We start from the raw sequence: 13,921 nt of genomic DNA on the forward strand, positions 1-13,921 counted from the left end.
TTTTTATAAAACTTAATATGTTAAGAGAAAAATGTTAATTTATTATGTAAACTATATTTGGCAAAAACATGAATTATACCAATTTATGCGTTAGGGCCAACGGGATTTACAGTTTCTCCCTATTTCCCTTGCAGTTCGTCTTTTTTGGGCAGTTTTTTTAATTTTGTTAAACGATAGTGTTACCTAACATTTAATATTCTTGTTGATATATTAACTTGTAATTATACTGTTTTGTTCTAATCTAAACAGTAATAGTCTTGAAAAATTGGGTTTTCAAATTACTAAATGTCTTTGAAAATTCTTAAATCGAATGAGTCTTTATGTAGGTTTTATGTGAATAGTTGTAATATATTTTAAAAAATGATCTATTACGAAGAGGACAAAATAAAGGATGAAATGGTTTACATGCAAACACGTGTTGTCATATTCATTTTCGCATCCACTTTAATTGATAGTACACAACGATGGGTGCCGGCATGACCTTTTTAATCCCACTAAAGTATTATTATTAATTCCCAATCATTAGGTATGTTAAACTGATGAACACTTGCCCGGGTTGTTTATATTGGAGTTTGGAGCAATTGAAAATTGACCTTTCTTCTGCACCACCATTAGATATCGTTTGCACGTTACCGGATTAAAGTTGGCAGTTTATTATTGCTCATTCCGGGTGGTTATGATAAGCAATGGTACATGTTAATTTGAAAAATAAATTTAAATTTCCCATCATTGTTAAAATTTAATATTGTCACTATGAAAAAAAGGAATAAGTAATCCAACGGAATTTTCTATAAATATCGTTACTATATATATCGGTTTAAAGTTCAATCTTTTTAATAAGTTAGGAATTTTTTTTTTATATTTTGTGCTTAGTTTTCATCATCAAGTTATAGGTCCCAATCAAACCATGAAAACATGAATAATAATGAAAATGACTCATTTATTTTTTTATTATAAAAAACATTAATTATCGGTGAATATTGACTTGGACTTCGTCCGATTAAGTAGTCATTTCGTATTGTTCAAAATTGTGGGCAAAAGTAAAGATTATCAGAACAGGTATTACAGCAATTATGAAAAATACATGGATATTAAATCATCATAACGATTATTTTTATATATATATATTAATCATTTCTGAAAACAGCGTTCTTTCAGCGCTATATTTGACATTTTTTGATAAGTCACTTTCGTATTTTTCAAATGTGGGTAGGGAAAAGAAGATCTTTTAACTTGTTGTAATGCAAATAAAGGGCGGGGTTAAAATCTTCATAATCTGATTATGTTTAAAAATAAATATAATTACTTTGAAATATTTGTACGTTCTAAAAATTTATTGCCAATTTTATTTAATACAAAATTTCAATTTTAAAACAGGTAAGTTGATATTTTGTAAAGCCACTTCGTATTTTTCAATGCGATGCGACAAAGGGAAGATCTCTGATATAAACTTGTATATAGTAAAATGGCGATCTTTAATCATCATAATGATTATTTTTGAAAGTAAATATTACTTCATTTTTCTGATATTATACTCCACTTTGTACGTAAAATAATAGTATATAATAATTTTCAATTTTTAAACGGTATAATTTTTATATTTTTATAAGTCACTTTCGTAATTTTTCAAATGTAAGCGAAAGGAGGATATAAGAAATGTTGTGTGATATAAATTATGCAAATAAAAAACCGAATAAATTCATCCATTAGATTATCTTTATAATAAAATAATAAGTAATTCTAATAATATACGTCTACAACTGCAATTTTAAATTGTTTAAGTCTATTAAAAACGTTTACAATTAAAATTTTAAAAAAGTCACTTTTCCTCACTTCCCGCTCACTTTTTCGTCCAAAAATCTCACTTTCGTTATTTTCGGCAAACCCTTTAATTTCAATTACTGTTATGGTTCATACAGACATGCGACATATAAAAACATCTAACAACCGGAACACAGAAAATAGTTCATAAAAACAGGAGAATGAAGTGCCCGTAAATAAATTAAAGATATGACTCGATTTCTTTTAATAACCCAAATGTTTGCTTCATTAAAAAAAAATTCTAGTAGACTAATGATAGAATGTTATAATTATTAATTGCATGTAGTAATTATTTCTAAAAAATACAAAACAAAGCAAGATTTTTCCTATTGATTTGATTTTCAAATTTCAATGCATTAGAACACCAATGATAATGCGCTTAAGTAAATTTACGTGCACTATAAACAAAGTGTGAACAATAAAAGGGATAGTGAAATTCGTCAAGTTCGCTTTTTGGCAGTTGTGTGTCTTTCTTGTACTTCTATTGAAACCCAGTCTACAATTACAAAACATTCAAAATGGCGGTAGCGTTTACTTTTCGCACATGCAATTTTTAACTGCTTGTTGAAACGAAATCCGAGATCGTCTTGTCATCTTCTGTTGTGGTAAAAAACTTGTTTCATAAATTATTGTTATAACGACATGACCAATTTACTGTTTATTACCAAATTATATTTGAAAAGTGGAAATTGTTTTTATTTTTTATTCAACTGTTCAAATTTTTTTGACAATATGAAAATAAACAATGAACGGCTGTATTAAACACATTTAATTTTGACTAGGCTTAAAGCCACTTGCGATTAAGTCAAGCAGCTTAAAACAAAAAAATCATAATTTGCACTGTACGGTAAATTTTGGGTTGGAAAATATCCAGTTTATCAATTTAAAGACGATGTCTGTGGCTAACTGATGACTATCTAATGGTTATTATAATGTTGGACAATATTTTAAAAGTTCTTATACAAATATCAGATCTCACACAGTGATTCCGCTACTGTGTAACTCTTGCGTTTTTGACGCAATAGTTACACGAATGACGCATTGAAATTTGCAAAGCGCCTTTTTTATGACGCAGTAACAAATTATCAAACCAGGCTTCGCAATAGTTGCCGGACCGTCGGACATGTCCGGCAAAAATCAGGTCGGTCTGATATTTTTTCCGAGTTCTGGACCTTATGTTCGGTACAAATACCGGGATATATCCAAGACCGATCAAGACCAAGTTTTCTCCCTTAAATAAAAAAAAAATGTAAAACCAGTTTTGATTTGCCGTTTCATAATAAGTGTCCAATCAAATTCTAGATACATACGACATTCACTGACCTTGTACTCGGAAGAAAATGTCGGTGTTACTGCATTTTTACGATGGCGCTACGCCAGGCAAAAAATGTAAATCTATCTAATGAAGAAAAAAATGCGAAACAAAAGGAATACGAGTCCAGGCGAAGAAAATTTATGGGTAAATGGCCGCTTCTGGTTGGTTTTCAACAAGGAAGATTCGGTCAGACAAAAGTTCTTTCTGTCAGACAAGAATTGAAAGTTTGTCTGACCAAATGTCAGGCAAATTTTTCAGCAGTTTTGCGAAGCCTGTCAAGCTGAATTGGAAATGACCATTTATATCAATAAGTTATTCCTTCGATTATTAACGCCATCTGTTTATTTGTTTATCAGAATTGTATTCATTTCCAGTAATTGTTAGTATGTATAAGTTGCTACCCAATTCAGTGTCGTTATTGGCACATTTTCTGTCCGACTTTCAACCGTTCTATATCAGGTATCAGTATCCAGGATTTAGACATGTGAGTTTTATAGCATTTCAATAGACTTTTACAGTAATTATCAGAAATTGATAATATTTATCAAAATCCGCCAACATTTTTTAGATGTACATACAGTACTGGACACGCGAAACCCGCAAAAGTCGCGTTATGCCGCGAGTGTAGTCTATGTCGCGACGGGACACTACGCGGTAAAACATCGCCGCATGCAAGTTCGCCGAATTTCATGGCGGTTCACGAAAAATCGCCGCGATGTATCGCCGTAATTTACGGCGAATCTTCAGCAATAATTGTATTAGAAAGTACTACTTGGTCATTCCCGTGGTCTTTAATTTTTAAAAATTTAAAAAAATCTTGTAAATGTCATGTATATCTATAAATATTTAGCATTTGAACATGTACAGCGTATACATTTTGTATACTAAAACAAAGCAATCAGGTGCTAGTGAAAATTAGTTAACAATAAAACGAGATTGAAATTACAAAAGGTAATTGGTACTACATCAAAGAACGCACGATAACAAATTGTCCAATTGTTATTTTGATAATAATACAAATGTAATTAAAATCCATTGTTTACTTTCGCACATATTCTATTTTTAGAACAATGCAAAGCGACATTTAGCACCGATTCACAGGTGTAACTAATTATTAACGTCTAATACGCTAATTATGATTGTTGAAAATTGTAAAAGTTTTATCACTTAAATTGAGCTGAGACATTCTTTACCTTCAATTTCACGAGTAAAAAATGCCAGGTGCATGAGTAGGTGATGAGTAGCAAGATGCAAATCAGATTTTTTTATTTCCGCCAAATCAGCCAGGGCATTCGACCCAAAAAATTCCCTCGAAAACAAAAATAAAATCGGAGTTAAATCACACATTTAATATGTAAAGTAACGAGGGCATTCTGTGCATAAAATTAGGGTGTTACTATTTACATAAATAGCGACCAACCAGGGAAGGATATTTTCCTTACGTCACACAGTACTGCATGGTCACTAGTTTACCATGTGGTAATTTTAATGTGCTTTGGGGTACATGTTCGTTTGTTTATGACTGACGACACAGATTAAATACTAAGCCCATGCACGGATTTATATTACTATAAATCGACACAAGTATTGCACAATATCTTCAAGATCATAAAAATGTAAATAAAATATCACAATCAAAATGCACTTACGATTAATAATATGTCAATAATTGACACAATCAATATCCAACATTTTTTTTTACTTGAGCGATAATTAAACATGTGTAATCATTCCTTGACAAAAAGAAATGACAGTTTTTTTCTGATATATAAAAAAGAGGTGGAAGTCAATCGAGTGTCGGCGTTTCTTTGATGATTCGGCAACAACTACAGGTGTGTAAACATCAAAGATTCACAGATTCTTTAGAAGAGCCGACCAGTCATTTGTCAGAGGTCATTTCGTGTGTAAATTTTGTATTTATTATTTAACAATGGAAACATTATATTCCTTTATTTATGGATGCTTCTTTTTGCGCGAGTGTTTTTGTGTCTTTTAGCGCTATGGAATTTCAACAATCGGCGATAATTTTCGGTAACTAACAATTAAATATTTTAACATTTTTAAAACGGGTGCAGACGTGTAATAAATTGAGTAATGATCACCCGAGAGAACGAAATGTCCCGGTGATCCACTATAACTCTTCCAGGTCGTACGGGAATATTTACGCAGGATTAGTTTATCACATCGGTAATTTGACCATGCTTGAATTTATGTCTTATGTTTTCTTGATACAACTTCATGTAGATCTACTAATTAATTTTCGTACTTGTACATGTATATCTGGTTTTAAGTTCACAGAGTACAATTATAAATAGATCTACATTTATTATACAAATGAACATGTATTATTCCCCGCGAATCACGGCAAATGTTCACGGCAAAATCGCCGCGAGTTGAATTCGCGGCAATTGTCTCAAGTTGCCACGAATTCGCTCGCGTTATAAAGCATGAGAGTTCGTCGCGAATACGCGAATTGTGCGGGTTTCGCGTGTCCAGTACTGTATAATAAAAGACGAAAATGGTAATCTTCAAACAACTCTGTATACCAAACCTACGGATGCTCACAAGTACCTCCACTACACGTCGTTCAACCCTACGCACCAGAAAAATAGCATTCCCTACAGCCAGGTTGTCAGCATACGCCGTATATGCAGCAATGATATATCATATAAAACATGCACTGATCAATTATTCAACAATCTACGTGCCAGAGGGTATCCAACAAACCTTGTAAGAAATGCCATAAAGAAAGTATCAGAACTTAATAGATCTAACCTCCTTTCTGTTAGTAAAAATGAACCACAAGAGAAGAAAATCATTCCGTTTATAACTACTTTCAATCCATACATCCCAACAGCTCAAAAAATTTTGAACTCGTATCTTAACATATTAAGTGACAATAATTTCACTACTTTGATTAGGAGCTCAAAAATTGTGGCACTATATCGTCGATGAAATAACCTAAGAAGAATCTTAGTGAAGTCAGACATTTCTAGCGATAAATTCTCGAATGGCAGTTACCCGTGCAAACAAAATTGTCTTGCGTGTAAATTCATGTCTAATACTACAGAATTTAAAAGTACCGCTACAAATGAAACATTTAAAATCCTTGGACATCATACATGTAAAACAGTGAGCTTAATTTATTTAATAACATGTAAATTACAGTACATAGGACAAACCGGCAATTCACTAAGAGATCGATTCTACGGCCATATAGCCGATATTAGAAGTAAAAATAACGTCAAGCCCGTTTCGCGCCATTTTAATATCAACGGACACAATGAACTTGACATAATAATACAAACAACCGAAAGAAACATTAATTAGGAATAAGAACGGAAGAAGTACGGATAAAGAAATTAAAAACAAAATCTCCAAGCGGTTTAAATCTAATGTAACATCAGAAGAAATATTTGATGCACAAAAATTAACAGAAGAAGAATGGCCAAAACCTAGATATAACAAAATATGTGAAACCTGCGACATTGTTTATACAGATAAAAACAGATGGTACCAGCATCAAAAAACACATGATGAGTACATATAACAAAGTTCATTTGTTCCTGGTGTAACAAGCATTACGCACGACGTGATTCGCTTAAAAGACACTCGATAAGTATACATGGATTTAATGAAACAAAATTCGAAAGTATCAAAATCGACAAACCAAGGACCACACCCAAATCAACAGAAAGCAAGTATAAAATATGAAAAAAGATGACAACATTCAGAATCGTCAACAATAGAGGTACTCCACAACTAACCAAGAACATAAAAACTAAGAATATCAACAAAACACAAAAGATCCACATGGACATTGAAACTATGGACTTTAAAATACCAGAACCTTTATCCCCATTAAATCCAAGTAAGGACAACAGCTCAGAGACCTTATGTGAAGATGAATTTGGACAGTACAGTAACATCAATGAACAGATCATTTCTATTGGATCCATATATGGTATTTTTAAAGAAACTAACTAAGGCCACTTCTTTTTTTTTTCTTGGTTTACAAAATTTTTTTTCAAAAATGTCCACTGGGTGGTCGAAAAAAACAAAAAAACAAAAAAAACTCAAAAAGGTCCATCAGGTATATTGTAAAAAAAAAAAAAAATCTTGTATGGTGCACATAAAACACTATTTTGTCAAAAATAGTGTCATTCTTCTATTGAACCTGCATGAAAATTACAAACTCTATGACAATGTTTAATATTGTATCAAGATGAAAAACAATTGTACTGTTGAAGTATTTTCGATTTCATGACTCATTGAACTGTACAGTTTAGTTCACTCCAGATATGACATTTCTAACAGCCTCAGTCACCAAGTCAGTGCTGGGCTAGCTCTTTAGAACGACATGGCCAAAGTGTCTGGAACGTTTGCTTGTTATAAAGCAGCACTTCTCCCGGTTTATACTGATCGGATGTGTGTCCGAACCGGTCCCGGCTGAGCATTTCGACGAAAAGAAAAATACAATTTAACAATATACTAGCAAATATATCGTAAATCAAACCATTAAATCTTCTCGAGGAAGGATACGGCTTATAGCCGTGCCGATGTCCTCATCAACGGCAGCCTTTAAAAAAGCCCGTCTGGTTGGCAAATCTTTAATTCCAACAAAATCAACTTGGAAATAAACAGTGCCGCTCAAGGGCGCCGCCATTTTTGTTTTACCATGAACTGTGGTAGTTATCCGAGGTAGTCCGAATGTTGTGTTATATAGATTCGTACTCAAAAATATTCGAATTTTCGTACTCATATTTATCGCGCTTATCGGATAATTTTTTTTGCATCGGGGGAAAAAAAGTGGAAATTTCAGTTTTATTTTTTTTCCAATTTACAAATATTTCGGGTCGCCGGTTTTGTAAACCAAGAAATATAAAAGAAGTGGCCTAAGTAGGACTTAATAACAACATATATCATTTTAGACTTAATAACAACATATTGGCAAAATTCCAAAAAATTCTTGGCATACTTCCATAACTCAACCAAATATAATATGGTCATGTTACTTTTTAGTTTAAACATTTTATATACTTCAGGGATATTTTTAACCAGGTTTTCCGAAGGAAAAAACTGGTTATTAGATTGAGGTATGTCGGTGGATGGGCGGACGGGCGGGCGGGCGTAAACAATTTCTTCTGTGCGCAACTCCTTCTACATTTCTCAACGGATTTTGAAGTCATCAAGTGCCCTGGCGCATATTGCCGGGGTTTTGCGATTGGATAATATTTGACCTAATTATTGCCCTTTGTTTTTTTTCCTTATACAGAATATATAGTGAACAATTTCTATCGTGCGCAACTTCTCCTACATTTCTCGAAGGATTTTGACCAAACTTTCACAGAAGCTTTGTTATCAAGTGCCCTGGCTCATATTGTCTGGGTTTTGTGATTGGATAATATTTGACCTAATTATTGCCCTTTGTTTTTTTTCCTTATATAGAATATATAGTGAACAATTTTTTCTGTGCGCACCTCCTTCTACATTTCTCCACGGATTTTGACCAAACTTTCACAGAACCTTTGTCACCAAGTGCCCTGGGGCATATTTTCAGGGTTTTGTGATTGGATAATATTTGACCTAATTATGGCCCTTTGTTGTTTTCCTTATACAGAATATATAGTGAACAATTTCTATCGTGCGCAACTTCTCCTACATTTCTCGAAGGATTTTGACCAAACTTTCACAGAAGCTTTGTTATCAAGTGCCCTGGCTCATATTGTCTGGGTTTTGTGATTGGATAATATTTGACCTAATTATGGCCCTTTGTTTTTTTTCCTTATACAGAATTATCAATATACATGTATAGTGAACAAATTCTTCTGTGCTGAACTCATCCTACATTTCTCAATGGATTTTGTTCAAACTTTCACAGAAGCCTTGTCACCAAGCGCCCTGGCACATATTGTCGGGGTTTTGTGATTGGATAATTTTTGACCTAATTATGGCCCTTTGTTTTTTTCCTTATACAGAATATATAGTGAAGACTTCTTCAATGGCAATTCCTCCTACATTATTCATGTTTTACATTGCACATAGTTACATTGTTTGTTGCTTGTATTTGTATTTCAAATACAACATATTTATCTACAATGGTGATAATTGAAAACCTGGTTTCATGGCATTGCCATGTTTCTTGTTTGTATTATCCTGACGAAGGTAATTATATGACCGAAACCGGTAGATAAATATAATAACATAAACCCACTCTGGTGTTCCTGACGTGTTGTTCATCCCTTCCTTGATTACTATATTTATCAATGTGAGCGAAAGGAAGATCTCTGTAGTTGTGTATAGAAAAAATGCAAATAAATGGCCATTAAATCATCATAATGATTATTTTTGAAAATAAATATTGTCAATTTTTGATATACGTCTGCTTAGTGCATTAATAGTAAAAATTTCAATTTAAACAGTATATTTAATTAAGTCACTTTCGTATTTCAATGTAAGTGAAAGGAAGATCTCAGAACTTGTGTATAGAAATTATGCAAGTGATAGCAAGTAAATCATCATAATGATTGTTTTTGATAGTAAATATAATAAGTTCTAATAATATACGTCTACAACCTGCAGTTTTATTTTAAAAGTCTATTGCTATAATTCATATTTGAAAAGTCTTTTTTGCTCACTTTTGTCAAAAAAGTCACTTTCGTATCTTAGGCATACCGAAAAAAAACAAAAACGTCTCCATGATTCTTTTGCTGCCCCCTAAAAAAGTATATCTACTGTTAATACATCAGGCAATATAAGCAGTAATGAATCATGTCAGAAAATAAGTGACTGTAATACTTCTGAACTGTCTGAAACAAAAGATGAAAATGATAAACCATAACCTAAACTGTCTAAGTGTGAATTCAATGAGGCGTGGCTTAAGAAATATCCATGGTTACAATATGAAGCCAACAGAATGACCTGTCATGTGTGCATATCTGAAAGCAAAGACAACCCTTTTACGTCTGGTTGCACTAACTTTAGACAACCTTCGAAGGCACATTGAGTTGTAACCAACATAGAGCAGCATTGGAATGCCAATCTTTGCACACAGGCATGACAAAACAAACATGTATTGAGCCTCCTTTCAAAAAAGAATGAAGCAGCAATAAGTGCTATGCATTGTGTTTACTGGTTAGGAAAAGAACAGCTGTCTACATTTAAGTTCAAGTCACTATTGCATTTGCACAAATTACAGGGCTGCACTTTTCCAGATCATGTCAGTCAGCAGAGGAAATGCAGGATGCAGTTGCTAGAGTGCTCAAAGATGGTGTTGACAACAAACTCTCAGCAAGCCCTTTTGTTTCATTTCTTTTGGATGAAAATTCTGAAATTTCTGTTACTCTGTATCATTTAGACAGCTCTGTTTTAAAGCTGCATGCCTGCAGATGATCCAACTTATTTCAAGAAAATCAAACTTAAAAAAAATGTTCAAATCTAAGAAAAGTAAAAGATTCAAGAAATAACTGACTTAATCAATTCTGCAGTATTTATCATTATATTTCTACTACATGATGACTAATGCAGAAACCATTTCTTGTAATTAACATGAATTACAAGTGCTATGTGCAATGTGTAAATTACTTTCACTGTTCACTTCACAATACATTTTCAAAATTTTCATGAAATTAAACATGAATCTGGAGGCATGCTCCTTTAATTGTTGCACACATACAACTTGATGTTAGTTGTAGTAACAGTTACACTGTGTCAGACCATTTTAGAAAAAAAAATTATAATTTAGATAAAAAAAAAATTGTAATTTTTAGCTCGACTTTTCTATGAAAAGGGGAGCTATCCTACTCGCCCCGGCGTCGGCGTTGGCGTCACACCTTGGTTAAGTTTTTCGTACCACCCCACTTTATTTCAGAAGTATTACAAGTATGGCTTTGAAACTTACCATACTTGTTCACCATCATAACCTCCATCTACAGACAAGAGTACATAACTCTGTCAAGGTTTTTGACAGAATTATGGCCCTTTTTTGACTTAGAAAGTGTATTGAGCTTGGTTAAGTTTTTTGTACCACCTCACTTTATTTCAAAACCATTGGAGGTATTGCTTTGAAACTGACCATACTTGTTTACCATCACGACCTTCATCAACAGACAAGAGGACATAACTCTGTCAAGGTTTTTGACAGAATTATGCCCCTTTTTGACTTAGAAAATACATTGAATATGGGTAAAATCCACTTATTGCCTTAACCCTTTGAGATATTGCTTTGAAACTTTTAATGCTATTTCACATCATTACCCCATCTGTACGCAAGAGAAGGTAACTCTGTCAAGGATTTGTTTTAAAAATTAAGGCCTTTTATCGACTTAGAATCTTGGTTAAGTTTTTAGTACCAGTCCACTTTTTGACTGAACTGTTTGAGATATTAATTTGAAAGTTGGAATACTTGTTTACAATCATGATTCCCAAACATGTCCAGGAGAAGGTAATTCTGTCAAAGATTTTATTTGAATTATGGCCCTTAACTGTCAATGTTTTGTATTATAGGCAAGCACTAAAAAACTTAAAAAATCTAAAAAAATTCATTCCTATCCACTTGTTCACTTTACCATAAATTATGTCATATAAACATTGCTGTAATATTCAAGGGTATCAAACAACTAGTTCACTTTAAAAATACAGAGATTCTTGTATTGCCTTTTACTGCAAAAACTTTTTTTATTGGCAAGCAATAAAAAAGTCGAGCGCGCTGTCTTACGGACAGCTCTTGTTCATTAATTTTGTTCATTTTTACAAAGTTGTGGAGAGTTATGTTTTGATTCCCTTTTCAGATTGACGAAGCACAATTATGGCAGCCTTAGACTCTTTAGCAGAGTTAAACAGTATTCTTGAAGAATGGAACAATGAGAATGCTGCTGCAGGATTTGCTACGTCTAATCCAGTTCCAAAAATAACCAAGTAATATACTGTACAGTTGTAACACTGGCCCACTCACCCTGCGTGTAGTGGGGGAAATTAGTCTTAAGTTATAACCATCAGTCTGTCCCCATTCTGTGGGATCATTGTCATGATTCTTTTGGCACTAAAATATTGGAGGTTATGACCAAATAATGTAGTGTGTTTAATTAACATGGGTTTAATAAAGGATTTTTGTACAGAATGGGGCATTCGCTGGGGTGTTTGATAGTCTAAAAGTCAAAGTTTCTGCTATTCCTTAGACTAGGTGTTAAGGAGCAAGAGTTACAATTGACTGGTACATAAATTCATAATGTGTTGAATAATTTACATATTCTGTATAAAAAGTCTGCATGTATAACAATTATTGTCAGATACAATTTTATATAAAAATTCACAGTCAACAATTTTTTTCTTTCATTTTTGCTAAATATATGTATAATCTCAACAATTGTTTTAATTTCTAAGTATTTTTATTTTAATGATAGGTAATTAGGTTGTTCTGAATAAAATAAGGTTTATCGATCAATGTAGTTAAACTTGGCTTTACTATCTTAGAATGTTTTATTGGAAGTATATATAATATTTTAGGCTGGCAGAGATAGTTGAGAGGGAAACTGAAGCCTATTATAAAATGGATCCTGACCCTTTTGATGACAGGCATCCAGGTATGTATACTTACCATAATTGTCCAAGTTATTTTGCTAAAACTGAAAAGAACAAGATATATATGTACATATTACATACCGTAATGATAACCAACTTTTAATCTTTAAATTCCAAAGTCTCTTAGTTCATGTACATAAAAAAGAACATACTATACATTCACATCATTAAGTTTGTTTTGTGGGGTTTTTTTTGTGGCAAATTTTACATATATTCAGAGAAACAAGCTGATGTTATGAAAAATACAGATAACTGGATAAACTGGTATCTCCATGCATCATGAAATTATATGATGGTAAATACTTTGTATAAAATGATATAATAACACTATGTTTATATTACTGATATAATGGATTATTATATGTATTGTAATTTGCAGTCATTATGTTATATAGTGATATACCATTCTATGCTTTTCTTCTGATTATTTCAGGTAGAGCCAACCCAACATGTACACTTGGACATTTGTTTAAGGCCCTGTTTAAGAATGAGGAATTTATGAACAGGGTATGTGTAGCAAAACTAATACAACATTAATGATAATAATTTAACCCAATTTCAGTATTTTTTACCGAACAATGAACTGTTACAAAGTCATGAGTGGCAACTCGTATTAATTTATTTCAAAGCATAAAATGAAGCCTTGCATTTTCATAATATTCTGTACATGTCTGACTGGTTCTTATACAATGATTTTTTTTTTACAATTGCGGGGAACTATACAATTTATATGCTTGTATAATAGATTTGATTCTTGGCAAAATTTATTTAGAGAGATACTGGTTAGTGTTACATACTCCTTAATTAGTTAAACTTACAGATTCATTAAAGACTTGTTATGTTGTTGCATTATCGTGACTTGTAAGCCAAGTAAATCTCACATGAATTAATTCTTCAAACATTCCATAATAAGTCTTCAAACGTTCCATCAGCATTGATCACTTGTAAGGTCGATTTGTTCTTTTGATTGCTTTATTTCTTATGTGGGTAAACTTATGTTACTGTATATGTATAATGTATATGTTAAATATTACAGTTGGTCTGTGAATATCTGCTAGATCCCCATGGCAACACTGAATTATGTGTACAGACTGCTAGATTTCTGTATGGGGTAGCACATGGCATTGATAAACGTGATTTATATGTAGACACGGTATGCAATAACGTGGTTGATGATGTTAGAAAAATTGTTACTTCGTTCTTTAT

At 32.6% G+C, this 13,921-nt stretch overlaps 1 protein-coding gene across 1 annotated transcript; it reads left to right on the top strand.

Annotated features, from left to right (window-relative positions):
- Window positions 1-2,297: 2,297 nt before the first annotated feature.
- LOC132755344 (DDB1- and CUL4-associated factor 1-like) lies at window positions 2,298-13,868 on the top strand (the record flags this gene model as incomplete). The annotated part of the gene is made up of 5 exons (XM_060746214.1): window positions 2,298-2,426; window positions 11,926-12,052; window positions 12,641-12,717; window positions 13,149-13,222; window positions 13,752-13,868. Coding segments are annotated over exons 2-5 (378 nt in total), but the record flags the coding sequence as incomplete, so codon positions are not given.
- Window positions 13,869-13,921: the final 53 nt, after the last annotated feature.

Source organism: Ruditapes philippinarum, unplaced genomic scaffold (genome assembly GCF_026571515.1).
Source record: "Ruditapes philippinarum isolate M1 unplaced genomic scaffold, ASM2657151v2 ctg16659_1_1_1_1, whole genome shotgun sequence".
Taxonomy (NCBI): domain Eukaryota; kingdom Metazoa; phylum Mollusca; class Bivalvia; order Venerida; family Veneridae; genus Ruditapes; species Ruditapes philippinarum.